Source organism: Amyelois transitella, chromosome 2, assembly GCF_032362555.1.
Source record: "Amyelois transitella isolate CPQ chromosome 2, ilAmyTran1.1, whole genome shotgun sequence".
In the NCBI taxonomy this organism is placed as follows: domain Eukaryota; kingdom Metazoa; phylum Arthropoda; class Insecta; order Lepidoptera; family Pyralidae; genus Amyelois; species Amyelois transitella.
This window is the reverse complement of record NC_083505.1, coordinates 13,719,401-13,747,203: the sequence shown is the minus strand read 5'-3', so window position 1 is coordinate 13,747,203 and position 27,803 is coordinate 13,719,401. Positions and strand designations below refer to the sequence as shown.

At 37.7% G+C, this 27,803-nt stretch overlaps 1 protein-coding gene across 1 annotated transcript in view; it reads right to left on the bottom strand.

The window, feature by feature from the left end:
- Nucleotides 1-27,803, bottom strand: part of LOC106137737 (nephrin-like) — a 191,857-nt gene that overhangs the window by 22,491 nt on the left and 141,563 nt on the right. The window contains exons 6-8 of the mRNA XM_060954627.1: nt 20,022-20,166; nt 18,939-19,069; nt 5,286-5,445 (exon numbers count right to left, since the gene is read on the bottom strand). Of these exons, the coding sequence (XP_060810610.1) occupies nt 5,286-5,445; nt 18,939-19,069; nt 20,022-20,166 (436 nt within the window). The remainder of the gene's footprint in view (nt 1-5,285; nt 5,446-18,938; nt 19,070-20,021; nt 20,167-27,803) is intronic.

Genomic DNA, 27,803 nt, shown 5'->3' with positions numbered 1-27,803 from the left:
TACGTAGACGGCGTTAAATTTGTCGCTTTTTGTCGCTAAATTCACAAGTTTATTAATAAAGCCTTCACAGTTAAATAATAGGTACTGAAACAACCATCATGAAATTATGTAGGTATGCATGTGTTGGAGTACAGAAAAGAACGTAGGATACGTTTAACGCGGACGTGGAGTAAATAGAGGCTGTAAAAATAACTCATAAATCATAACATAATATTTGATTATTAGATCGTAATAGATTTAATTTTGATATCAATCTAATTGTGAAAGTGTGACTTAATCACGAATACGCTAAGGTTAATAAAAAAATTAAAGTTCCTACGAGCGAAACAGCTACCTACTAGAAAATACATCCAACAAATATTGTACTTTTTTAACCTTCTCCCGAACTTTGTAATCTGTGCCCTGATTACAAATCCCCGGCTCATTGATTGCGAGGGTATCGTATCCCATCGAACCCAGTAAGTGGAGGCTGAATGTTGGGCGGCGTGCGAGGGGCTGGCCGGGCACATTACTGCCGCCTGGATCCCATCACGCGAATGCTGATACGTGACGTCCGCTTGGGTCCTTTACCAAATACGCAGGTAGGGTTGATTCAGACAACAATTAAGAAGGAAATTACTTAATAGTCTTTATGGTGTTGGGTGAGTTTCTCTAACAATGTTACACTTAACAGTCTCATATTTCACCAATTTTTGTAAAATGCTAAAAAGTGCTACCCCAAAAGTGAGATCGAAATATATAATAATTACAAAAAATTATAAACAACATTCATTCAGGTTTTTCAGAAAAATATAATTTGTCGTTATGGCTTCAAGTGTTTAGCGAATTCAATTAAAAAAACAAACAGACTAACAACTTGTAAATTTGTCAAATAAAACAATTTTAACAATTTCTTTACGATATTGCCCAGTGTCATTCGTTAGGCAACCCTACAAAACTACACACCTTGGCATCTGATTTGACTGCAAAGTGACCGTAACACGGCCACTCCAATTCAGAATAACACCTGAGGAAGCCATGCTTCATTCTGAATTCCCGAACGAGGACTCAATTAAACTCCCAAATTGAAGCGATAACGTAATCTGTTATTTTTAATGCGCCACAAAATTACGCGGCTATTTTAATTAAAAGTTATATTATTAAAATTTGAGCGAATGTTGCACGCGCTGTGCTACAACAGCGATTTGTTTATGAAGAGGATAAGCATATTTGATGCTGTCGGAGTTAATTCTGTAATTTTATTATTTCGTTTGCTAGTCGGCTCGGGTAATTTATTAACGCTTTATCGCAAAAACAAAAGACTTTAGCAATGATTTCAATATGTTTGATGCCTGACGGATAGGATATGTGTATTAAATGAAAAAATGAAAAATTATTTATTCAAGTAACCAGACTCATTATGTTAGTATACTTATAACTATGTTAGTAGGCATAAATAAAAATAAAATTAAAAAAAAATAAAATTCTACAATTAGTACCTAGTAGTATTACATTATAAAAAAAATTTTGTGCAATAAAGTGTTTACAAACAAACAAAAGGCCTCAATTTGTTACATTGAAGAGCTTAACTCTTAACAATAAGTGCTCCAAAAATTATAACTGACACTTCCATGACACATGTCGTTACGTGTTGATTTATGTTACTCTAATATCTGCCTTCAATAAGAGTTTAGATCATGGGTCCTAGGCCTGAGAAGCAAGCGCTATCGTGCGTATTTGCGGGGCATTAAACTAAATTGAACTTTATAACTTGGACTTTAGTGTTGAAATTGTTGAGGCTAGGCAGGCGTTTGTGACGCGCCTAATTGGGCGGAAAATAGCGCGCCGGTAGGAAGTCCGCCTGGCGGGCGAGTGCCTCATTATCCTAGGGAATACTTCTAATTTATGTACCAACCGTATTTAGAATACTCATTTTATACCTAGTTTTAAGTTGTTACTCAGCCGATTCAGTTACCAGAAGTAAACCTTCTTAAAATTCCTTACGAATCTAGGTGTTTTTGTTATTGTTATATACTACTTATCCCTATCCAGCCTCGAACGGCGCGTCCCGCGTCCCATTGATTCCCATTACTTATCTCGACTTTATCACCGCAATCCAATCCGCGCCTAATTGACTATTGTTTAGAAATCCTTTCAGCCCGAGATAAATCTCAACTAATTCTTCTTGCCTTATACATTGTTGTTTCATTGTGATTTCACTTATCAATTCAGTTCCTACATAGAACTTCTTCTCTCTGGCATATTTAAGGCATCATTTATATTCTCTATCATTCTTATAAGTAAGGTCTCTTGTCGGATTTATATTTTTATTAAGAAGATATACCATTGAATAGGTATTCCTTCGTATATTCTTTAATTTTTATCGGACATCACGTTAGTATATTTTTTACATTAAACCTTTAACTGCCCCTTTTATATTTTTTTTCTAATAGCAATATTTTACAAAACTTTCTGAACAGCAAGAAATACAACCAAGATTAAAAACAAAATTCATCTGGGCGCTCCTCATATCCGGAAGGGAAGACAAAAAGCATCTTTCCACCTACACGGTCTCTGCATAGGTACTTCTTTTGCTTTAGATATTGAGTAAGTTCATTTCTATTCGAAAATATAAGAAGGGAACTTAGATACAAAAAAGAAATATTTATATCGAATCGAAAGCTATTGCCACAATTTTAGAACTCAAAATAAATAAGAAGAAATTTAGAGTTAATAAAAGCAGTAACTAACTATATTAAGCCTTGAAACGAAAGAAGGAAGTTTGGCCATCCGGCATTTCCTTTCTGAGTCACCGCGGAGCGGGAGAAACAATTAGAGGGAGTTAACTTGGCGGGGCGGTTGCTATGTGAGAGGTTCATGCACATCAACACAAAACGACATCGTATCTATTGATGCATGGCACGGCGGGGTCGATGCGAACCTTTGAATTTGACTAATATGTTGCCCCATATTAAACGATGCCTAAAATTTCATAACAACAGTTTTTTGCCTAAAATTGTTATTTGTTATACGGCCAACTTCATTGATGTCTGTCGTCTCTGATTAAATTTGGAAGCACTTCATACAGATCAGTGTCTCGTGTGTTTCTATGTTACGACAGAGTGCTGTTGCAAGTAGCGATGGAAATATTTACGATGCTCGTAGTTTCTGCGATACGACATCGTGTCGTGTACGACAGCATAATCGTATCGTCTTGATGTGTATGAGCCCTAAAACATGGGTGCAGTTACGAGGACGGCACAGCTGCTTCTTTGTGCAAATGATAACTTCTCTAGTTGCTTGTTATCCTTCCACTGTGAGTAAAGAGGTATGAAATATTATTTTACACGCAACCTTTAATAATATACACAACTTTATAAAAAAATCGGTAGGACTTTCTTCTATATTTTTGATGCAATCTGAAAGTACAATTTGGGAAGTAAGTTCTTAACGAAAATGATTTCATTTATTTATTGTAAATATATTTAAACTACACGAAAAAATAATTCACCCACGTGAATTTTCGTTCAGTTTTCATATTTACGTGCTGCGCTATCCAATATCACACGTTTAAATCTACTTGTAGGCTCTACGATACACTACTCATCCTACTCAGGTCGGGACTCGAAGGATGACCATTAATATCAAACATAAAATTGTTGGCCGGCGTTGTTCCATTATTTTTATTATGGTCTTGTATCTTGGCGAATTTTCTTTTCTGTCATATACGCCTGTACAGTCATCGTAATCCTGACACCACCCATTTCTGAGAAAAGGGTTTTGACAGTCTGACGGACGGACATCATCTTACGAGGGTTCCGTTTTTATCTTGAGAACCGAGCTCAAGAGCGAAAGCATTAAATTCACTGCACTTTAAAAAAATACGAAAGTACCTAAAATAGTTTGACAGCTGTAATAAAATGCAAACCAGTGCAAATCAAGAGCAAATAAAAACTCTTTCATGAAAAGTTTATCATTTCAATTTCAAATTTGATTGTTTTGATTTCATAACCCTTAAACTCGTATTAAGCTCGCAGCAACGCCACAGTAATTATCTGCAGAACTCGATACGTGCCCTGCCCTTCATTCACAGCAGCCGCCACAATACGACGCACGGCCGCCGCAATTAATTCATTGATGCAACTGAGAGCTGCATTGTGCCAATTGTCTCCACCGAGCTCCGAACCCCGACCCCGCCGTAATGAAGCCGGCGTGTTCACGACTCTTCTCCTCAACAGACGCACCCCTCGCCCAAAACACTCTCGACTCATTAAGTCTGTTTTCGTCTTAAATTTATTGCCTTTGATTAACTGGAGGTTAAAATCTTTACGACTGTGATACAAACAGGTGAAGTAATTAGCCAACTGAGATCGAAATCTTTAATGAAATCTATTTAAATTAGTATAACAGGAATCGGAATAATATAAGGATTAATGTGATAAATACACTAGAAACTGCGGTTCTCCCAGCGTTATACAATGGCTCCCGTTGATTCTTATATATGCAGGAAAATGGAGACAAACTCGTTTGGTGCTATCCTGTGCTCCCTAAGAAACATACATTAATAGTTTCAGCTTCCTATGGCTTTCTTATCCTTTTTTATTCCTTTATTCTATTGTAATCAGTCACTTAGGCAATTAGTAACACAAGAATTATTTATATTGATTGCCCGAGTTAATACACACGACGCACATTAAACGATAACTTTCCCCGTGAAGTGTTACAATCCCACAGATACTAAATCCAATATGATGAGGCTTGGCTTAGTTGGCAAAGTGGCCGGAAGCCGTGAGTAATGTGTGCTCGGGGACGCGGCGGAACTTCCCGATCGAAGCCTTATTGTCCACTAACTTGCGCCTTTATCCTTTAGCCCCGAGTGTTGGTATCAGCTAAAATGATTTCGTTTGGGGAACTCGTTTGCGGATTTCGGAGACAAAGTTGTAGTCCGGTTAACGATTACGACCGATCGGAGATTAGGCTGGCTCTCGTGTCGTGTACTTATGGTACTTCTCAGTAAATGATTATTTAAAGAGACGAAGAAGGGCTAAGTTTATTTGTTGTATTAAGTATTACTGTAACAATAAGCAGCAAATCTTTACTTTGTTTCGCGGTTTTTCTCAATAGTCCACTTTGACGATCTTATAGTTTTATTTCAATGATATATATATATATCATATCTGGTAAGGCTCACTGTTTTGGTCTTTCCCGACTATCTCTAGCGGAGCACTTTTTAAAGGTCATAGATGTTGGTTTTCCAGTTAATCTGGTAGATAAGACACACATTATATTTCAATTTGCAAACTCACACTTTACTCTGAAGTGCAGCTCGTTGGAGACGGTCTCGCCCTCGGAGTTGATGGCGGAGCAGGCGTAGCGGCCGGAGCTGTGGCGCGTCACCTTCTGCAGCACCAAGCTCTGGTTGCTGTGGAACACCCGCGCGGTGGCGTTGTGCGCCAGCGGCCGGTCCTGGGGGACAAAATATTTTTTAATGCCACATTAAATTTATAGACAGGGGGAATAGTGAACAATGACTGATGTTATGTTTCGATGCTTGGTTTGTCATAAAATCGGAAACCCAAAAGCAAATGAAGCATCTTCTAAAATCATTTATTATTTCAATATTCAAATGTAGTGATACCGCTCCGAAATAACACCCGTAATTTTTACTAGTGTAATATACATATTTAAGTGTCTTCTACGAAGTGATTCTATTCTAATCTCGAAGCCGCTTGTTTGCTTTTGGTGCTAAATATTAAATTAAAATTTTTTAATATTATAAATGTTTCAGTTGGAAGTATTAACGGCAGCGGTCTGAAAGACTAAAATTTATAATTACTCCGGTTCTGTTTTTGGAGTCGCAGGAATGAGAACGTTTCCCCGAAGAGAACAATACGATATGTGTAAATAGTACGATACATGAACTATTCAATGCGAAAGCTTTTGATTTCGTAAATAGAGCAGCTCAAAATAAATGTGAAAGGCAACGAAGCGTAGGAAACAAAGACTAGGTAGTTATTTCCAGCCCATTTGTTATTTATACGTTTGAATACAAAGTTGAATATTAAATAAGCTTAGCAGAATAATTTTGACACAAATATATAATGTGATATGAGTAGGCAAGGATGTGTTGCGTCACCGTGGCTGTTCAACCTATTTATGGATAGCTGTTTGACAGATTTGAAAGAGTCTAAAAGTGGATTAAGGATGAATGAGTTACTCGTCAAATGTCTACTCTATGCCGACGATCAGGTTATACTGGCGTCATCAGCGGAGGAGTTACAGGAGATGGTAAACTGTATGCATGAAGCTTTAAAAGAGAAAGGAATGAAAGTGAACGTAAGTAAAACTAAAACACTGGTTTTTGAAATGGAGAAAGAAATGACAGCATGTAATATTTTGATTGGAGGAGAAAAAGTGGAGCAAGTGAAAGAGTTTGTATATCTAGGATCAAAGTTTACATCAGATGGCAAGTATGATAGTGATATTGAAAGGAGAGTGAACGCGGGGAACATGGTGAATGGAGCTTTGCATGCCTTTATGAGCAGTCAGAAACTATCCAAAAAGGCTCGACTGGCTGTGCACAGGGGCGTGTTGGTCCCGACATTAATGTATGGGAGTGAAAGTTGGGTATGGCAAAAGAAGCATGAAAGCAGAATAAATGCAGTGGAAATGAGAGCGTTAAGGAGTATGATGGGTGTGAAATTGAGTGACAGGATAAGGAACAGCGTGATAAGGGAATGTTGTGATGTGAAAGAAGATGTAGTTACAGGAATAGAAAAGGGTATGTTAAGATGGTTCGGTCATGTGGAGAGGATGAATGAAAGCAGGTTGACTAAGCAGATATACAAGGAGAGTGTGGAGGGAAAGGTCGGAGTGGGAAGACCTAGACGAACGTATCTTGATCAAATTAAGGACGTCCTGGTAAAGGGTCAGGTCAAAAGTACCCGAAACCGCCGAGCTTGTATGAAGAGAGTTATGAATGTGGACGAAGCGAAAGAAGTATGCAGAGATCGTGGCAAGTGGAAAGAGGTAGTCTCTGCCTACCCCTCCGGGAAAGAGGCGTGATTTTATGTATGTATGTATGTATGTATATGAGTTGCAAGTAGCTGGAGGCATATTTTAGTTCATATTAAAGAAGCCGCTCGGGGAGGCTTGTTAGTGTGGATGGGGAAATAGGGATATCGCAGCATAAGTATCTCGGTTAAACATGAGCATAAAAATATTTATTATATGGTTTTAATACAACCATATTGACACTCGCGTTTTTATTATTTATAAGGCGGATAGAGCAAACTGTTTCGAAAATACTGAGAGACTAAGTTCAGCAGTGTGGCTTGATAGAGGAATTAAGATACAAATAGTGACAAGTTGCTAACCCATCGTTGTAATACTTATTTGAAATTAGGTCCTGACTATAAAATCTTGTTACCTGTATTTTGTTAGGTATGAAACTGAATAACTTACTTATACTTTATTTTCTGTCATGAAATTTCACTAATATAACTTGTAAAAGACATCGCATAATGTTATAAACGTAGTAAAGCAAATGACAGTGAATATAAGTGGAGCATTTTCCGCAACAGATTTTGTGTACGTGTTATACTGCCACAAGTTAAAATATCATCAATATATGTTAAACATTTAGAGTTATAAAACCGAGGTGTCGTGCCATCGCTCAAGTATCTCTTCAGGACATATACAAATAGCATTCCATTTTCTGCCATCTGCAGCCCACAACCAACCTCATACGATGGTGGTAGCAGCCATAATCAATTAGCACCCACCATGCGGAGGAGACCATAGTCGGAGACAAAGTTAAATACAGTATTAAGCTGTTATGCAGAATTTATATTGTCAAAATGGAGTGAAATTCTAGATTAAAGACAAAATGGAAAGTTTCTACTTATTTTTACTCAAATTAAGAACGAAATGACGCATTTGATAGAACAAAAAATAACCTGACCAGGTAGATAATATGAGAAAGATGGGTCAGAGTGAGTATTATAAAATCTAAGACAAATGTCAACTTATCTCGAAACTTACCTACACGTATAAAAATTATGCATTTTAATATTTATATTAGTATTATGGGACTTGAATTAAGCTAGGCCTCCATACATTTATCTTCTGTTCACCCACCGTAATTAACCGCCGCGAACGAGCCGTCACAATAATAAGACACCGCATAAATCCACGCCCCACCCTCATAAATTTGGTAAATTTATACACATTATAATCTCAACAATTACTCAGACAGACGCAGCTGCGCGCGCCGCAGTAACGCAAATCATATTTTCATATTTTATCCCGTGGATCGACGGACCACCAGTTATTAAATTAATATCAGATCTGACGGCACCGGATGCAGGCTCGGCCGAGACGTGGAGCGCCTCCGGTTACTAGATCGGGGTTAAAATTTTAGCATGTACATGGAGCAACACTCGTTTTAGTACTCAAATTCAATAACCGTTAAATTTCTCTTGCCTTTGCAATTTTATTTTTTTATTTATCCAAGTTACATCAAATGTGTTGTTAGTTAATCTAAGTTACATCGAAACTTAGATAAATCAAATAGGATACACGTCAAGAAAAAAAAAAATTCCTGCTGTGCTATTTTAATTTTGTGGAAGTCGGTGATTATCAATGTAATCTATATTTAGAGACAGGTTCTTAGAACAAGTTTCGCGTACTCTTTTTAAATATATATAGACGTTCCTTGCAGGGCAGACATAGTTAAAAGTCACAAGACTGTATTTAAGTTTATTGAGGTGGGATTCAGGGATAAAGATGATGAGATGACACTTTTCTGATTGACTTTTATTATAAAAAATAAAAGCCTTTAAAATAACTATAAATCATGGAAGTATCATCAAATTTGCACAACCCATATTGTTTTCCTGTGGGCTGCGATAAACACAGCACAATAAGAGCGTCCCGAACCGCGTAAATGTTTTACTGGAAAGGAGTCTCGTTAAAAAAGGGCCGGCGTAGGGCACTAATTGTTCCGAACGTACCCGAGCCTCACTCCGCGCCCCTTTTAATGAGGACCACCTTCGGCCTCTTGAAATGTTAATCGCGTGTGTTTGTGAGTGCAGACAAAACAGACTGTAGATCAGAATTCTAAACGTGATCGTATATTTTAACATAGAATTTTGTTTTGTTTGCAGCGGGAGTATTAATAAAACGAAAATGACTTTTCTGTAGGTAGGTGAAATCACGGAGCAAATTTTGCTGAAATTTCTATCACGTGATGAACATTGTCACGGAAATGAAGTCTCACAGTTTTTCTGAAGGTTTTATAAGTCCTTCTACCGCACTTCTCATAAATAAATTTTTCAGAAATTACGCAAGCGAAGCGGCAGAGAAAAGTACATAAATGGGTATAATTTCAAATAGCTAAGGGCTGGCAAGGCCGTTAGTGGCGATTTACTTGTTCGTCGTAGGAAATGTTCCGAAAATCTTGATCGGGAATCAATTCGAAGTGAAAGGAGTGCAAGTGATTCAATCAGCGCTGTCCATTATGAGCGGACGAGTTTCTTTGGGCACAATCTCGCGGATGATCACGGCAGGTCGTCGGGGACCCCCCTCCCCCTCCCGGGAAATAGCTGCCATTAACGAATAAAGAGAAAATTTTCCACCCGATAACACTGTTTGCTTACGTTCTCTCCGAGAGGGATCCTCTGTTATTGGATTTAATATGGGTACCTGTTTCTTTGTGCCGCGAGACAGAAGCTGAAACAATATGGCTGTTGAGCTCGCAAAAGATATCGTTATTTTACTCCAGTTGTCTCCGTTTCGTGGATTGGAAAGTTTTGAGTGAACCTATTTTTCGAGATGTTGTGCGGAAAAATAGAATGGTATTCGCAAATAGCAAGTGAAGTGATCAAAATATTATTACAAGTATATTAATTTAAACTTTCATCTCCATGAACATGATGATGCAATAATTTTGCCAGAGAGAAAGGCAAAGACTATATTTGTCCACTTGCTACGAACCCTACATACTTTTGAGAATCTACAGATTATGCAATGTTAATTAACAATGACTACGTAAGGTTTAAAAGGACAATTTTGATACAATAGCAAATATTAAATGTAGGAAAAAAGATTACATACATGCTGTCGATAGAGCCTGTAAGCACTTTGTTCAGCAAAAAAAGGACGAACCGAACATTTAGCCCAAAGTCCGCAGCAGCGATAATGAAACGTCCGGCTCACCTGTTGTGGAGACGGCGCGTTGTTTACGACACGCTGCTCTACAAACAAACAAACAGCCCTCCCACAGAGGGCCCTAATCCCGCTCTTTTAAAACGTCTTTTTTAATTTCCCTCTTGTCCTGAAAACAACGGGAGTCGTGGAGGGTAAACAGTGTTGTTTGGCCCCGGCGACTTCATTAGCAGAAATTTAATTTCATGTCCTGTCTGATACATTCCGCGACCCTTCGACCCCGCTAACGCAAAATAAACAATTGCATTTTCATCGGCAGCCATCCCGAGGTCGATCTCGTGAATATTGGAACATGACAGCAATAATGTACGAAATGTCTTCCTTTCGCATTCCATTTTGGAACTCGAGCATTATGAATTATAAATCTCTTTCGGTAGAATATCCGTGTTAAGAAAAATGTGTAAAAATATCCTATCATGTACAAAATCTTCGAATGTGCTCAATTGTTTTCTTGCTTTTAGTTTTTGGCCGCTAATAAGACGCATCATATCAGCAGTTGCGCAATTTGTACAACAAATTGCAATCCTTTTTAAAAAGGCTTCAAAAAGGAGGAGATTATTCGACCTCCGTGAACAAAGGTTTTCTCGTCTCGATACAATAAAAATGAACCTAAACGGCGAACTATAAATCAGTCTCGAACGTTACAAAGAGTTTGTTCACTCGAGGCTCTCATTGTGACGGCGACCAAGCGCTCCGAGTATCCACAACATGCTTACGTCATCATTTTCAGCATATTTTGCAACGAATTTATCGGCTCACAGAGGTAGATGTCTCTTTTAATAAAAAAATTTTGAAAATGAGATTGGCAAGACAATGATTTACAACAAAATTGATTTTGGTTTCACTCCTTTTCATTTTCTCGACATAGGAGGTTATGGTTATTCTCAATTCCTGAAAATGTTTAGTTGATAATAGAGGAATGAATCGTAGTCCTTGACGCTCTATGCACTGCTGAGATTTCAAAGATACTAAAGCGTAAAAAGTGAAGTTATTTTATTTTGAGTTTGAGAATTTTTCCATGAACTTCTTCATAATTTCCATATGCACACGGTAAAACTTTCCGGTGTGCACTCGAAATGACCGACCGCGAACTAAGTCACAGCCAAAATAAAACTAAGTTACGTCGAGATGTAGTGTTTTATTCCCCAGTTATTGCGCCCTTATCTCGTAATAACGCAGTGATAAGGGCCGGCGGGACGTACCCCCCTCTCGGCCGCCGCGCCTCACCCCCGCTCACCTCTGTTTTACTTATTACTTTTTTGAGGAAAACGTTTGAAGCGGTAATAGTGTGGGCGTAGTTCATCACGCTCCCACTGATATACGTTTATTACTTTTTGTTGGGACACCGCGATCGTTAAATAAGTGCTTCTACGAATATAGGTGTAATATTTAGTTCGAGGGACTGTTTAAGAACTTTGTTTATTGTGTGTACTGACTGTGATTGATTCGATTTTGATACATTATTAATTTTTAATTCTTTAACTAATTCGTACATACATACATACGGTCTCGTCTATATCCCTTGCGGGATAGACAGAGCCAACAGTCTTGAAAAGACTGAATGGCCACAGCCATTTGGCATTATGACAGAATTGAGATTCAAATAGTGACAGGTTGCTAGCCCATCAATTAAAAAAGAATCCCAAGTTTGTAAGCACATCCCTTAGTCGCCTTTTACAACATCCATGGGAAAGAAATGGAGTGGTCCTATTCTTTTTTGTATTGGTGCCGGGAACCACACGGCACTGTATTGGTGCCGGGAACACTAATTCGTGTTTCCTTATGAGAGAAGAGGCATCGCAACTATACGCTCGGTAAAAGGGGCGAAAATAAATTCATTATATTATATAATGAATTTATTTATGTATAATACATAATAGCTCTTTTTGCGTGGAGAGAAACGGCGCGTTCCAACAACGATTACTGCAGCGCCGGTATCAACGAGATACAAGGAGGTACGAGGTCAGGTAGATAAAGTGTCCGATTTAAGGGATCCGATTGTAATCTGAATGAATTATTTATGTAAGAATGTTAACCGATGCTTTTCTTAGGTAGGCCAGGCCTATGACTGCAGTACCCACGTTATATTTCCTAAATTGAAACGACTTCGGACAGTTTAATGTGACGTTGTGTGTACGACCCACAAATGCTTGTCAAAATTTTAAGTGCTTTAAGGCATTAAATTTTTTTTATTGGGTCCCAATTTTATGAGCATAAAATGATTTTGCGGTTAAGTAATAGCTTATAATCTGCGATCTGTATGTGTCCCATTCACAATTTCGTATTATAAAAGATTTGTTCCTTAGAAGAAATGATTTTATCTTGTTTGTTTTAGTTTTTAATTATGTTATTGTAGTGTAAGACGACGTCGCGACGATATTTAACTCCCGCACAATATAAAATGAAGAGATAGGGATAATCCAATAAATTCTACATAAAATTTTCGCCAGTCTGAGCGTCTAATTAGCGTCAACTACTTTTAGTGTAAAATAATTTATCTAACGTCGTCAAGTCTGGGAAAATCATAAATATAACTTAATTAATTCCACTTTGAACTCACTAATAAATATCAGTAGCGTCTAAAGTTTGTCGAGCTTAAGCAGATGCCGTGACGAATTGTGTTTTGTTTCACAATAATGTTATTTGGCATCACGAGTAGGTTCGCGCGGGCGGCACCCGGTAACAATGCGGAATGTGCCCCATTCATAGTTCGCTGATTGAATCCCGTGACGATGCACGGCCGTATTGCTTTTCATGTTTCATATTTGCCTATATATTGGATTTTTGGTAACATAATGAAAATGGCAATAAGAATAATAAGCAGATCTTGATCATGTCGATGATCTAAAATTTTAATTTTATCAATCTATTGCACGTTACTTCGATTGCATTTGTTGTTGTCTCCATGACGTTCTTTCTCCTCTAGCTAGACATACAAGTTTATTTAGTAGGTAATACATTGTTTGCTGTGCACAAATTTGAGTGTTTTTAGTCTCGTGGGAAATTCATTTTATTTATATTTCGATCAATCCGCTTAGTGGTTTCAGATCAACGTTGCTAGATAAGTTACTTTAATCTTTCACATTAATGTTAAGATCATATATGTATAATGATTACGTTTCTTTCTTGTAAGGGTTAGACATAGAGTACACGTTTCTACTTGCCACGATCCCAGCATTCATTCCTTTACCTTTAATTTACTTATTCAGATTTACAATAGTATGAAAAAGGTTGTCTCGCTTGTCGCTCCCGCCGGCCACGCCACGCCACGCCACATTCGGAGATTTCCCAGCGCTACCGATCACTTATTGCCACTGATATATTTGCCAAAGTACAATTTTAAAATTACCTTTAGGCCATAGGTATTAAAACTTCAATATAATCTTTAAAAAAAACCTATTACTTCTCTAATAACTTCATTAGTTTAAACTAGGAAAAACCATTTTACCGACTAAGTTTCTGCCACTGAAACGCGTATGTTCGCGTTAAAAGATTTATTTAAAGTTAGTATTGATTCGTCCCGTGTTTAAACGATTGGCTTTTGTCATGATTCAGTAAAATTTATTTAATTCGCTGCGATAAAATCAATGCATAAAAACGGGCGTTAAAAATAAAATAATAGTTTAAAAAAAACTAAAAAACTACGCTTTTATTGCTAATCAAACTAAAAAATAGAAAATAAAAATTAATGACAAAGGAATTATAAAACAGTAGTAGGAAGTCCAACAATCAGTTATAGTCAATTACCTCTGATTAAAATTATAACAAAATTAAATTTATAAACAAAACAATTTAAATCTGAGTAAAAAGCGTGGGGTGCCTGATGTAGTAAATATTAAAATCATTCTATTAGCATATATTTATGACAAGAGAATTATGAAAATGAAGTAAAATGCACCCCACGCTTTTTACTCTGATTTAAATTGTTTTGTTTATAAATTTAATTTTGTTATAATTTTAATCAGAGGTAATTGACTATAACTGATTGTTCGACTTGCTACTACTGAATTCCTTTGTCATTAATTTTTATTTTCTATTTTTTAGTTTGATTAGCAATAAAAGCGTAGTTTTTTAGTTTTTTTTAAACTATTATTTATTTTCTATTTTTTAGTTCGATTTGCAATAAAACGGGTAGTTTTTTAGTTTTTTTATACAATTATTTTTTGGAAGTTAACACTTCTGGTATAACTATCTTACTAGAAAAGACTTTCGCAACCATGCGCCCATCGCCGGAGGTTTTCACAACTAACTTTCTTAAAGTTATATGTGGCCTGATTGGATTAAATCTCATAATATTCTCATCATCATGATTCTTTTTAAGGCGATGGGCTTGCAACCTGTCACTATTTGAATCTCAATTCTATCTTAAAGCCAAATAGCTGAACGTGGCCTATCAGTCTTTACAAGACTGTTGGCTCTGTCTACCCCGCAAGGGATATAGACGTGATTATATGTATGTATGATGATTGTTAAACCCAGTTGAAAAGAATTTTATAGTGATAAATCACTGTTAATAATATTTTTGACTATCCAGCAAACGTAATAATTTTCGATTGTGGCCTTGCCAGGAATCAAACCACAAGATTAAGAGGCAGATTGATACAGGAACAAAAATATTTCAAACATACCTCCACTGCCTTTACAACCAGGAACGCAACAAAGTTTATCTGAAGACATCGTGGCACTTTTGTTGTAAAATCTGTCTTTCACAAAAACAAACACAAACTTGGGACTCCTATCTCAAATAATAAGGTACTTTTTACAGGAGTTCTATCTCAAAATATCTGCACAACACAGTAAACACAGTCAGAGTCCAATCTCAGATGATAAAATCACACGAATATCCGGAAGAACAAAGCTCGACTCAACGGAAGATTCCAAACTCCAAATAACGACAAGTTATCAGCACAAAACAAAGTGCAAATAGGTAAATACACAGGCACCGGTAAAAAACAACAGAAAGAAAGTTTACAGGTGTTCGAATCGAATTCAATCAAAACTTACTGCAAAACTTATTTGACATAAAAAACTGTCACTCATTTTCCAAACGAGTATTACAGTGTTGCTATTATAAATAGGCAAAAGATACCTAATGTTAATTCAAGAATTGCATTAATATGTTAAATACGTATTAAATATCGCAAAGTTCTGTAGGTAGTAACTTTATTCTTGTATTTTTGTAAATTTAGTTGTTCAATTTTCATTAATTACTTTTGTTTTATTACTTATATATTTTTTATTGTTTTAAAATATTCTTCTAATTCTACTATGGTTTCTAATGGTAATTCTAAATGGAGCAATGCGATGAAATAAAGAAGCCTCAGGTTAATAGTAACATTATATGGAAATATATTACATCTCTTTTTGACTCATTATACGTCAGAACTTCTTGGTTTCTTGTATGGAGATTACTGGCACTGGTGCTATCTCTGTCTCTCTTACTCTCATACGAAGGATCTAAAAATGAATTTATTAATCCTGGCAGTTTTAATAAGGATAATGAGAAACTCTTATCAAAATATTGCATTGTCATCGGTCCTTGATACGTGTGCAAAGTTCCAAGTTGATCAGACGTTTAGAAATCAGTGAAAATTAAGCTCAAAGATTCCGTTACATACATACATACATACATACATACATACATACATACAACCCAAGCTAATAAAAGCGTAGTAACAAAAAAGGGAAAGCTACAAAAAGGCACTGACAGATTGGCACTCCAAACTCCAAATAAATTGAGGTAAGTATTTCTGTTGTCAAAAAAGCAAAATTGAATAAAAAATCAGCATTAACGAGGGAGCCGACCCTCGCACCTCCAATCCGCATTTAATATGTCGGCTAATGTTCACATCGCTACTGAATAATTTACGAGGACATTGTCGCAGAAAGCTTCGGAGACCCTCTTATGAGATGGCCCGCGCCATTACTGACCGCCATTGCATCGTAAAACAAAAATGGCGCGCAAACAACGCCGATTAATATTAATATTTGGTATTAGCCTAGCCCGCTCGCGCTGTTTTACACAGAAACTCCACACATTATTTATCTGTCTGCTGTTGCTTTATATTATTTTTGTAAAGCCGTTTATTGCCAAATGTTATTATTTGCCTTTTAAGGTGAAATCTAGATTGTGTCCGCAGCCCTTTTTTCATTTGTACTTCTCAAAGGGATACCAAGAAATAGTCTAGTTTTAGAATAGAGTAAGAACGCTCTATGTATTTTTGTTTAAGGATAGACTAGGGGTTGTTAAACAAGTGCATTTTATAGAATGTGCTTTAATGATAGAAATAAAAAGATAATTGCGGAGGACTTAGGTATTAATCATGTAACTGCAAAATTGTAAAGAAAATCAAAAGCATAAATTATGTATTTGAAATGTTTTATGTTAACGTAATTGTCGTCAAAAATTGTGTTAACGTAACTGTCTTTCCTAATAAATAGATATAATAAATACGTAAAAAAAATCGTTAATCGCTCGCGGACAGCGCAGTAAATTGGATCGCTTAATTCGCGCGTATCGGCGTCGCCGGCGCCATTAGTCAAAAACAATCGCATACAAACAATGACGCGCGTCGCTGCTCGCCGGCCGGCTTACAAAACTGCCGTAAATATTTGTCCAGTTGCGCTCAGGGCTGCCTATTGATGTCCGTGTCGCAGTGTGTGCGATTAGGGTTGCGACAAAACCTCCAATCCAATCATTCGCCTACATCGTGGTCATTCCAACTTATATTATAAAAGCGACAATAAGTTTGTTTGTTGTATTCTCTTTATGCATTATTTACTGCACCAATCTACTTGAAACTTTACATATATATTAAACAGTATGGACTAGAATAATGGGTACTTGTCATCCCGGTAAAAACTATAGTTCCCGTGAAATTTGCGGAAAACCTGTATTTATTTTTGGAGGTGGTGCTAATGCTCGTGTAGGTGGCGATAACATGGCGTGGGTGAACATACATACATACACATAATCACGTCTTTACCCCGTGCGGGGTAGACAGACCCAACAGTCTCAAAAGACCAATAGGCCACGTTCAGTTATTGGGCGGAATGAAAGAATTGAGATTCAAAAGAATCCCAAGTTTATAAGCATTTCCTTAGTTGGCTTTACGACATCCATGGGAAATAGATGGAGTGGTCCTTTTTTTTCTATTGGTGCCGAGAACCACACGGCCCTCCCTACTAATCTCTTAGTTCTATAATTTATCTCGTTTTCTAGGGACAATGATACAGTCAGAAGGCGGGTGACCGGTCAGTGGCCGACACACGCAGCTGCAATGTCGCGCCGCATTCGTTTCCAGCCCCGAATAAAGGGATTATATTGTCGCAGGCGAAATTCAGACGGCTGACGGTGCAATTTCAAGCAATATACAATTCTTACAATTGCACAAACGGAAATGTACAATGAAAATAAGTTTTGTCTTGTGCATGTTTAAGATTGTCCTTATTTTGGAGACGTATAATATCTTGTATCCGTAACAAAGGTGAAACCTAGTAATAAAATCTGTAAATATTTTTTTTAAATAAAATCCTTACTAACTTAATGATGAAGATAATCTAACAACACGAATTGTGATTTTGGGAAGTTATTTGAGCTTTCTTTTCATTCTAAATTAGTCCACGATAAAACACTCAAAAAAAAGGAATAAAATTTTATTTTCATTGCTGCCTAAGCGGACCAACTTTATAACACACATATAACCTACTCAGCTTAATGCGTTTATAAACAAGAAGAATGACATGAGAATCGTATGGCGGTGACTGCGAGCGAGCACTTCAGCGAGACCGTAATAAACATACGACGAAACGCGGCACGCATCAACGTCGCTCAACAAAACGGGACGTCAGGAACAATCGCATCGGAGCGGGGACGGGCGGGGAAGTGGGTCGACCTGCGAGCAACAAAAAGTAGAAACAATGCAGCAAAAACAACATGTAGGCGGGCGCGGGTGGCGACGCGCGACGCTATCCGTGTCGCGCGACTGATTGCCCCTGAAAGGGTGAACCGAACGTAAAATAAAAAAGTCGCTGATTAAAACACAGCAACGGTACAAAGCGATTATCGGACCGTACAGCGTCTATTACTTTATGCAGCCATTGTTGTTGGATTAATTTGTTACAGTCAATCTTTTCAAGCGGCTCGAATTTCAATATTGAATTAATGTTGTCCATTTCAGCGTGTTACTCTTTCAGATTAATTGAAGGGCTGGAAATGTTTTTTCAATTTCGACAAAAATGTGGAATATTAAAATGAAGTCTGAAATCCCAGAATTGTAAAATACTTTTTCTTTTGAGGATCATTCATAAAAACTTAAATCCAATGTTATTTGCAATTTGTTTTTTTACTTGGAGATGATGATAAAAATGTAAATGAAGCCTAAGGCTCAATTTTAGAAATACAAAGAATGTCAGTTATTTTCTATACTTTATTAAAGAATCTTTGAATATAACTTTAATTATTATTTAGATTAATTGTTCCTATTTTCAACATTTTGTCTATTCATAGGACAGTTTTGGAAGTTTTTTATAAATAAATTTTAATATGTTCCTAGATAAAAGCAGTGAGTAAGTACCTATGTAATAAATGAGAAATTTTTAAGAGGCATGATCATTATTTATTTTTATTTGTTATCTGGCAGCATTAAGAGAGCATTTTAACGAAATCCTACCGGAATTGCAAAATTTGATGCGTTCAAAGTTTTTGGCATATACATGCAAATATAACTTACGTCATGCAACCAGTTGAGCTTCCTGGCGAGCGGGTTGGCCTTCACGTGACACTCGAAGTAGACGTCGTCCCCTTCCTTGATGTCCGTGGAGGAGAGCGAGCTGCCCAGCCGCAGGTGGACCACGGGGGGATCTGCATAGATAATGGGTAGTTAGAAGGTAATGCTAGTAAATGGTGGTTGTGGAGCATTACGGCGGAGGATGCGGCCGCATGCTGAGATGTTGTATGGCATACTTAGTTTTGACGGCCTCTGTGGCTCAGCGGTAGTACGCTTGTCTGTGACACCGGAGGACCCGGGTTCGAATCCCGGCCAGGGCATTATGAGAAAATAACTTTTTCTGATTGGCCTGGATCTTGGATGTTTATCTATATAAGTATTTATTATAAAATATATTATCGTTGAGTAAGTATCTCGTAACACAAGTCTCGAACTTACTTCGAGGCTAACTCAATCGTTCGTTCTCTCGTCCACATTCTATTCTAAGTTTAATTGATAGATATTGTTAAGTTAACGTTGCTGTAGAAAATTCTGCAGTGCAGTTTGTTACCGCTTCTTCTGCATTGACGCATTGGAAGCGGCAGTAAACTTAGTTTTAAGTAATTTACTTGACGTCAACCAATGTTGTTAAACCATACGTTTTGACAATTATTAAGCGATATGAAGTATCCTATAATAATGAATAAAATTTTTGAATTTGAATCTGTGTAATTTGTCCCGTATATATTTATTTATTTAGCTTTTCTATCCTTTTATGGTGTGCTTGATTGCTCTCGTTGCTCACTTGTTCTGGACCGCTTTCCATTTCTCTTGCCACTTTGCTCAGTCTAAAGTATCTTCAGTTAAGACATCATTGACAAGAATATCATCTTTCGCAAAGTGAAACCAAAATTCTTTGCCTATCTGGGTCAAGCCATAAAAAGATATTTGTTCTTCAAATACTCGTAATTCCATAAGACCATATGTACCAGCGTAGGCAGCTAGCTCTTAACAGAGACTTTCATGCGATCTTTTTACAATTCTTCATCATCCATGCAGCCCCCCTTGTGCCGCTCCAGCACTCTCACCACGACGAGGTGTACTCACACACTACGCTGATGGTCCAGGCCGTCTCCAGGAACAGCGCGGTGCGGTTGGGGTTCTCGGCGCGGCACGTGACCTGGCGCCCGTCGTCGTCCAGCGACGGCACGAAGCTCATCTTGCTCACCGTCAGGTTTTCTCGGTTTTCCAGCTGTAAAGTAGAATCATCAGTTAGTTATGACTACATAAAAATTGGGATAAATGTATTTTTGTCCTTCATTTAAAAATAATTTCCTAAAGTATTGTGAGTTTGATACTAGGTTAGATAACGATGGAAATTATTTTTAGGACTCAGTTCTTCAATTCCTCATATATAAAGAGGATGGCTCCCCGTAAATGGTTTATTAAAACTTAATTGAACGTCAGGCTATTAGGAAGCAAAGACTTGAGCATGATGTAGATATTATATTTAAAATTAATTCAGAATTCCCGTCAACTATGGTACGATTGTAGAACAGCCTTACTTTGGATCAGGTTACCCACTCTAATACACAGCGACTGTACTTCCACTCAAGTTCTACTTTGAATCATTGTAACCACGACCGTAGTCGGAGTGACGGCAATTGAGGGCGGAACACCCGCAGGTAAACGCAAACCGCCTCTGTTTGTCCGGCCGCCGACCTCCGGACACGGCCCGGACCCGACCCGCCCGGACAAACGCACGGTTGCAGCCGCCCCCGCAATAAAACCGAGACCTCGGCAGAATCACAGATAAACTTCTTAACCTCATTCGAATCTCAAACCGGGATTTCTCGAGAAATAAAAAGGTTACGCTCTCGTCACTCGAGACTTTCTTCAAACTCCGGCTTCTTTTTGCAATATTAAATCTCTCAAAGGCGTAAAATGTTCAAACGCTCTGAGATTAACTAGAAGTCTGAAGGTTTCAATACGACTGTTGTGCCAAGTGTTTTGTCGGCGTGATTATCAATAATGCAATGATTACGTCGCCCTGTGAGCCCCGCCTTCGACACGGTACGAACATCGTTTTACAGATTAAATAAATTAAGAGAGTCCTCGCATAAAAGTACTACAAATTATTAAATATGGTTTTCGAATTACCAAGATACCAATTCGGTACCAAGTGTGTTGCGACTAAGTAGCTATTTGTGTGAGATAACGGGACGTCTCTGCTTATTATGGTGTATATTCATAACAGACTTTTCGCTTTCATCATACAATTTACTTGATTTCTTTTCTCAAAGAGGTATTCTTATAAATACAAAATCAAATATTATGTTATGGCAACTAATATAGTAATGAAGCTTTGACTCCACAGCAGTGGGCCGGCGCGGGCTCGTTCGCCTTTTCCATCGCCACAACAATCACGTGTGCGCGATAAATCCTAAGCGCGGGCGGTGCACGTCGCGCGCGGCCCGCGATTGTCACGTACAGCCTCAATGGATGTTATAATGCCGAGAATAATCCCGCATTCCTTTATGCGCCGCTCCTTTTCATATCGCCGAATGAATACTTGATCTTGCGGAAAGAAATTAGGAACGGCTTATTGCGAATCGTAACAAGTAGGCCGTGAAACGTGCAGGAAACGGAAAGTCTGCGATTGTTTTAGGCCATTGGTTCGCCCTAAATAAATAACCGTGATTGTCGGCGATATAACAGCGAAATACAAGTTCATTTCACAGAAGAACGGACATCTAGGGACGATAAACGTTGTTTTCTGAAATATTGAAAATAGTGAACACATTTTTTCTTCTTGAAAGCCAATTTTCAGGCTTCTCAATATATGAATCTTTGGTTGATGATTTCAATTGGCGCCTAGGAATTTTAATACGATATACGGCTATGAAAGATACATAATTCATAAATTCCACCTTATTTGTGAAAATTAGGGAGCGTGTTTTAAGTGCGGACATATTCCACATCAGCGATTTCAGACGCCTATAGAAATTGAAATAATTTAGTTGACTGTCTAAAAGACGTGTCTATTATCACTTTGATATAAAAATCAGGAGTTCGATCAGACATGGCTATACATTTAGGCTGCAGTAAAAATCTTAATCACGGCACGCGTCTGCTGCAATTTCATAATTCGCGAGCAGGCGGCGCTGGCGGCGCTGGCGGGGCGCCAAGCGTTGTTTCATATACGCTTTGTGCAATAGGCCTATGGATACAGGCGGAAGCAGATGAACCTTCCTTCCTGTTCATACAAGCTAGTATAATACTCCAACCTTTTGGGATTAGAATATTTCATATGCAGGTTGTTAAAGCCTTAGGTTGATGAAAGTTACCATTAACACTTCACGCGCGATGGTACAATTTGCGATGGGTAAAAAATGTCCGACTCACGTTAAGTCTAATCCGCGATAAGGGTAGTCAGGTGCATTTGGCCACGACTGTACATACACTGTCAGGCAGGGCCTACGATTCACTAGTAATTGTTGTGATATCAACCCGAAAGAAGAAATATATTTGTGAAATTACAGGGTTCAAAAAACAATGTATTATGGTAAGTAAGAAGACAATTGCCATTTATTTAGCACACAAACAGAAACAGCAAACAAAAGAACGTTAGAAGCTGCAATGTAATGTACATTGCAGCTTCTAACGTTCTTTTGTTCCGGAAATTATCATCTTGTTTTTCATTATACGAGTAGTATATAAAGTGATGTCAAGCCACCTTCATTCTCAGTAGTTCGAGCATCGAAATAGTCATCATACATCGCTTGTTCGAACATATTTGATTTCCACCGTGCTGCTAGTATACTGCAATAAAACATTATTTGGCCATGGTAGGTACGGAAATAATAATCCACGCAAATGCAGTCTCAACCTTCCTGACCACATCTCAGTGTCCCGAGGAGGTCGGCGCGGCCGCACATTCGTCTGCTGCATTCTGCTTCATAAAATAATATTACTCACCCGAACGCTTTGGTTTCCCAAATGATTGCGGTTTTGTGGGAATACGATAGATGGCAGCTGGGAAATAAATATTCAAAGCTCTGTAAGCCAACAATATTGAATGCATAATCATGCGAACCAGATTGTATTCAAACGCGTATAGAGGTGGTGTTACAGTGCGCCCGCGGCTCCGCCCGCGTGAAACAATAAATCCCGTAAAATTTTTGAAAAGATTGGCGGATTTAAGTGCACTCCTAGACCATAGAACCTACACGCCAAGTGTCAAATCTCCAGACCCAGCGGCTTGGACTGCTTGTTGATGTCAGTCAATGTCCTCTCCCGAATGAAAAATTTTACCCCAAGAATCTATGACGTCATTACTGAATCTCCCGCAACTTGAGGGCCTAAAGTCGGTGGCAGGGGAGGGGGAGGGGGAGGTCATTACCGAATATCTCCGTTTAATTGGCGCCGCTTCCCACGTTAATTACTTTTTAAATCGGCGGGTCGTCGTCTCCCGAATACCTTTGATTGAAGTCATTATACTTGTTACGAAAAATTACGCTCCAAAATATTAATTTTGCCAGTTGTTTGAAGCATTCATTTGTATATTTCGGAACGCTTGAAGTACTTCTTTTTTTCTCAAAGGATAAATAATAAAATATGAAGCTTCCTTTGGTCTGGTACTGAAGATAAAACATTCTAACTGCTTCGTAATTAAGACTTTTCTCTAATATTATTTCTCCTTTTATGGGGTGAGCTAGTCACTATATCTGGATCTCAAAAGCATCCGATGAAAAGTCTTTTTTGATTCTAAGTGTTATTGGTCTTGTCAACCCCGTAAGATAAGGTATGTTATTAAAATTACATCTTCTATGTACATTAATAATTTTGTGGAAATAAAATATTTTTTGTGATATAGAATATCTATTCCCAATGATACTCCTACGAGTAAATATTCAAAACAACAAAAACATACCGCAGATGTAAGTGAATTCCGGCGTAACCACTTCCCTATAAAATATTCCAGGCATGCCTGTTACATTTTCAGTGCACATGGAAAAAGTAAACACGAAACGTACATCCGGACGTCAGACAAATCGTAGGGCGAAAGGTACGATACAGTATCGTATAATTTAGAGCGCTGAAGCGCTTTAATTATTTTTTTATTGCGAGTGCGCATAAATTAAAGCGTTCCCCCGCTGTCTAATTAAAGCCGCTGTTTTACGACGGCCACCGCTAGAGGGCGCTTGTTTTGTTTGCTCCGTGGCGCGTCTGTCTCTGCTCTCATAATTTTATGGCGAGGCCACTAAAAGGGAGAATGACTGCCTATTTTGCACGGACTGTTTGGGGCATTGATTTTTGTGCGCTATGAGGCAATACTTGCGTGATATGGTGGCATGCCGTGGTTCACACTGCATGATCAACAATATTTGTAACGTTAAGAACGTTAGATAAACTAGTCCATAGCTTCGACATTTAATTATTGAATTGAAGAAATAGAATAGGCTTGCATTTTGTTCCTGTAAATGTAGTTTAAGACGAAAATTGCTTTCAAGAAAAAAATCATAATCATATCACATTCATCATTGCATGATTAGTAAGTAATTAAAGAAATTACTAGTAGGATATTGTAGTAAATGAATTTCTCACCGGCCAAGTCCCAACCATTAATTAGTCTTAATTACATCGATTCTCACCGACATATCTCAGTATATGGGCGATTGACAAGCCGTTGTTTGTCCTCAGCACACACCTGTGTGTTTGTCTGTTTGCTCGCTAATTGTTTGCCACTCGCCGCATAATCACACTATACTCGGACAACAAAATCATAACTGCGCATACTAAGGGCAGGGTAAGGCCTACTGCATACTGTCATCTATAATCATGTATAAAACATTGGCTTATTTGTCTTCTGGGAATGTAAATAAAGTAAAAATTAGTGAATGAGTGAAGAGAGAATTCAGGGGTAGGCAGAGACTTCCATTGTTTCTGTCTTAGGGGTCTAAGAGAAACAAGCACGATGTATGATAATGGAACAACAGAGTACTATGACTATAATGAAAAGTATTTAGATGAAATATAAATTTAAAGATTCCTACATTAAGAAACACGTTACGTAAGAATTTTTCTGTTTTGTGCCTAACAAGAACCAAACGAGGAAACAACGAGGTCTATCGTCAGAACTAAACAAAGAACTCGCAAGCAGTTGTCAACACATTAATTATCAACAAATACACTTAAATGAAGTGATCAAAAAATTGTCCGAAACCAGGCCCAGTTAAAAGTTACAGATCCTTACGCTCGCCCAATGAAACGCAAACGGTTGTGTATGGTGTGAGCCATGCTTAATAGCTGTTTGTTTAGTCTGGGGGATTAGTGTAGGTCAATGCGGCTGTTGATTACTCAACACGACTTAGCCTTAATGTTGGCACAGCACTTTAATCTTGTCGTTTGTACTAGCTGTGTATCATAAACAATATTCATACATATACTTTGGTATTGACAATAAAAGTGGTTGCGAATAAATTATAATCAACGAAAATGTTTTTATCATCATTCTCAATGGCCATCCACGCCACACTCCTGCGCATAAGGCCTACTGGCAACGCTAATTTCTCTATATGAAATTGTTTTATCATCTTTTTCATTGCTGATATATTAACTGGATTTCATCAGCATAATCTCATTATTTTCAATGTGTATTCTAGTTGCACCTATGTTGTGTTTCAGAGTTCGACATCTGCCATTTCTCTCTCATTTTGACGGTTTTCAGAATTATCAAAATTGAATCTTGCGTAAAACATTTTTCACAGTGATGACAAGTTAGAATTTAGGTCTTGCCCTTCCAGCCAGTTTCGCTTAAGCTAGCTTTCAATAGATTATAGCTGCGGTAAATGGTAATTCATTAAAGTTCTATCTGCAGATATTCTTCTTCACGGCAGTGAACATTACTCTTAACTAAATATATACTAAAGAATGTTCATTTAAAAAAGGCTTCACCTGCCGCAGTCGTCCAGCTCCCAGTCGTAATTTAATTATATTTATTTTGGAGCGTCTCCGCTAATGAAAACTCCCGCAATTGCGAGCGAGGAAACGAAGCACCTTCGTGCATAATTTAAAACGCAATAAATCGCCATGAAACACGGGTAATTAGACAATAAAATTCCGAGGAAGGATTCGCAGGCGCGGATTGGCGGCCTCTCATTATTCTCCGGCGATTGTCACTGAATTACCACTTCACCTCTATATTTTAGGCGATTTGAATTTAAGCCGCGTCCAATTTCGAGTTGAGCTGAGATTTCAACGTCACAGAAATACCGCAGTAAATTATAACAGCTTATTTCCCGCTCTACGCGCGAAACAATAGGGCAGACATTCCTCTAGATCATTTACATTACGTTGGTTTATATTTTGGAAATAACTAATAACAGTATAAGTTTAGTATCATATAAATAAATCATAATGCATAATTTTCCTTCCAGAATAATATATCTGAAAGTGTCCGGTAACAGCCGGGACTAGAAAGTTTTGAATAGAAAGTGGAATTTCGAAGTATGTCAGACATATGCCTTAATTTGTTAACTTAGATAGACTAAAATAATTACATTCTGAAAACAATACAATAGTATTTTATCCAAAATATTTCTAAATAATTCGTGCATTAAATCTAGGGCTATTATACAAGGATTGTTGAAAATATAAAGGTAAATAGCTGTACTGGGGCATTTGAAGAGAAATGCTATTGTTATTAAAATGTTGGCGAGAAACGCGGATAATGAAGCGCTTCACAAAAGCTGTAGAGATGTACAGCGCTGCAGCGCTGCAGGAACAAGTGACGGCGGCCTGCACTACTGGAACAATTGAAACCAAACAAGTAGCCGATTAAAGGTTTAATCAATTCGACCCCTTGTTTTAGATTCCGCAGGTTATAGATTCTGTTTATCGTAGCAAAAAAAATGTTGGAATCTAGTTTATCTGTTCTTATATTATTCACCAACTCCTCAAAAATTGATTGCCCAAAAAAAAACTAACTCTGACGACATTTCACCGTTGAGTTGAGTAACAAACAAAATCTACGACATCTTGTATCGCACGAGGCCATGGTCCATATGATAACTACAGTCAAATAAATGTGAAAAAGAAGATTGCCGTTGTTAAGAACGAAATAAAAATCTAAATCATTACGAGTATAGTTGAACCATGCCATTGACCAATTTTCGTTCATAGTAAGTTTTCGAGGCATTGATGACAGAAATTTTAGAAAATGTCTAGGTATATTCCTTATCTATAGAAACTCATAATTTTGAAAATGACTAAAAATCATAATTCTGAAAGGAATTCCTAATTCTGCTTGCTGACGCAATAAAAGAAAAGTTGCTTTACGCTAGTTCGCTCTAATTCCATTACCGCCGATGTCGTTACGCGGAGACGTCCCAAATGTGATTCTCTTGAATTAATAAGTGCGTGTGATGCAATGGAGTATGGGGTAGGTACGGTTCCATTGATGCCAGCTGTCTACGGAAATTAACGCCCCGCGAGATTCGTCCGACACACTAGATTTTTTTGGACCGTAAAAAATACCTTCAAAATTCACTTTTATCCATTGGTTGCCTTAGCTAATAGGAAAAATTAATAGTTACATCACGTCAATTTTTGAACACAATGCCATTCTTAAAGCTTATTAGCCCTGCCTATATTTGAAAAGACGTGATTCTTATGAATTGCTTTCATAACTACCATGAAAACATTTATTTAATTCACTTGCTGTTGCCCTCTACTTCGTCCCTTGTTAAGTCTGTTTAAATTTTAATGTATTATGTTATTCCAGTTTCCTAGCTATATTACCTACCGCAACGTTTCATAAAAATCCATTCAGGAGTGTTTGCGTGAAAGAGTAAAACCACACACATCAACACATTTTAAAAACTTCTG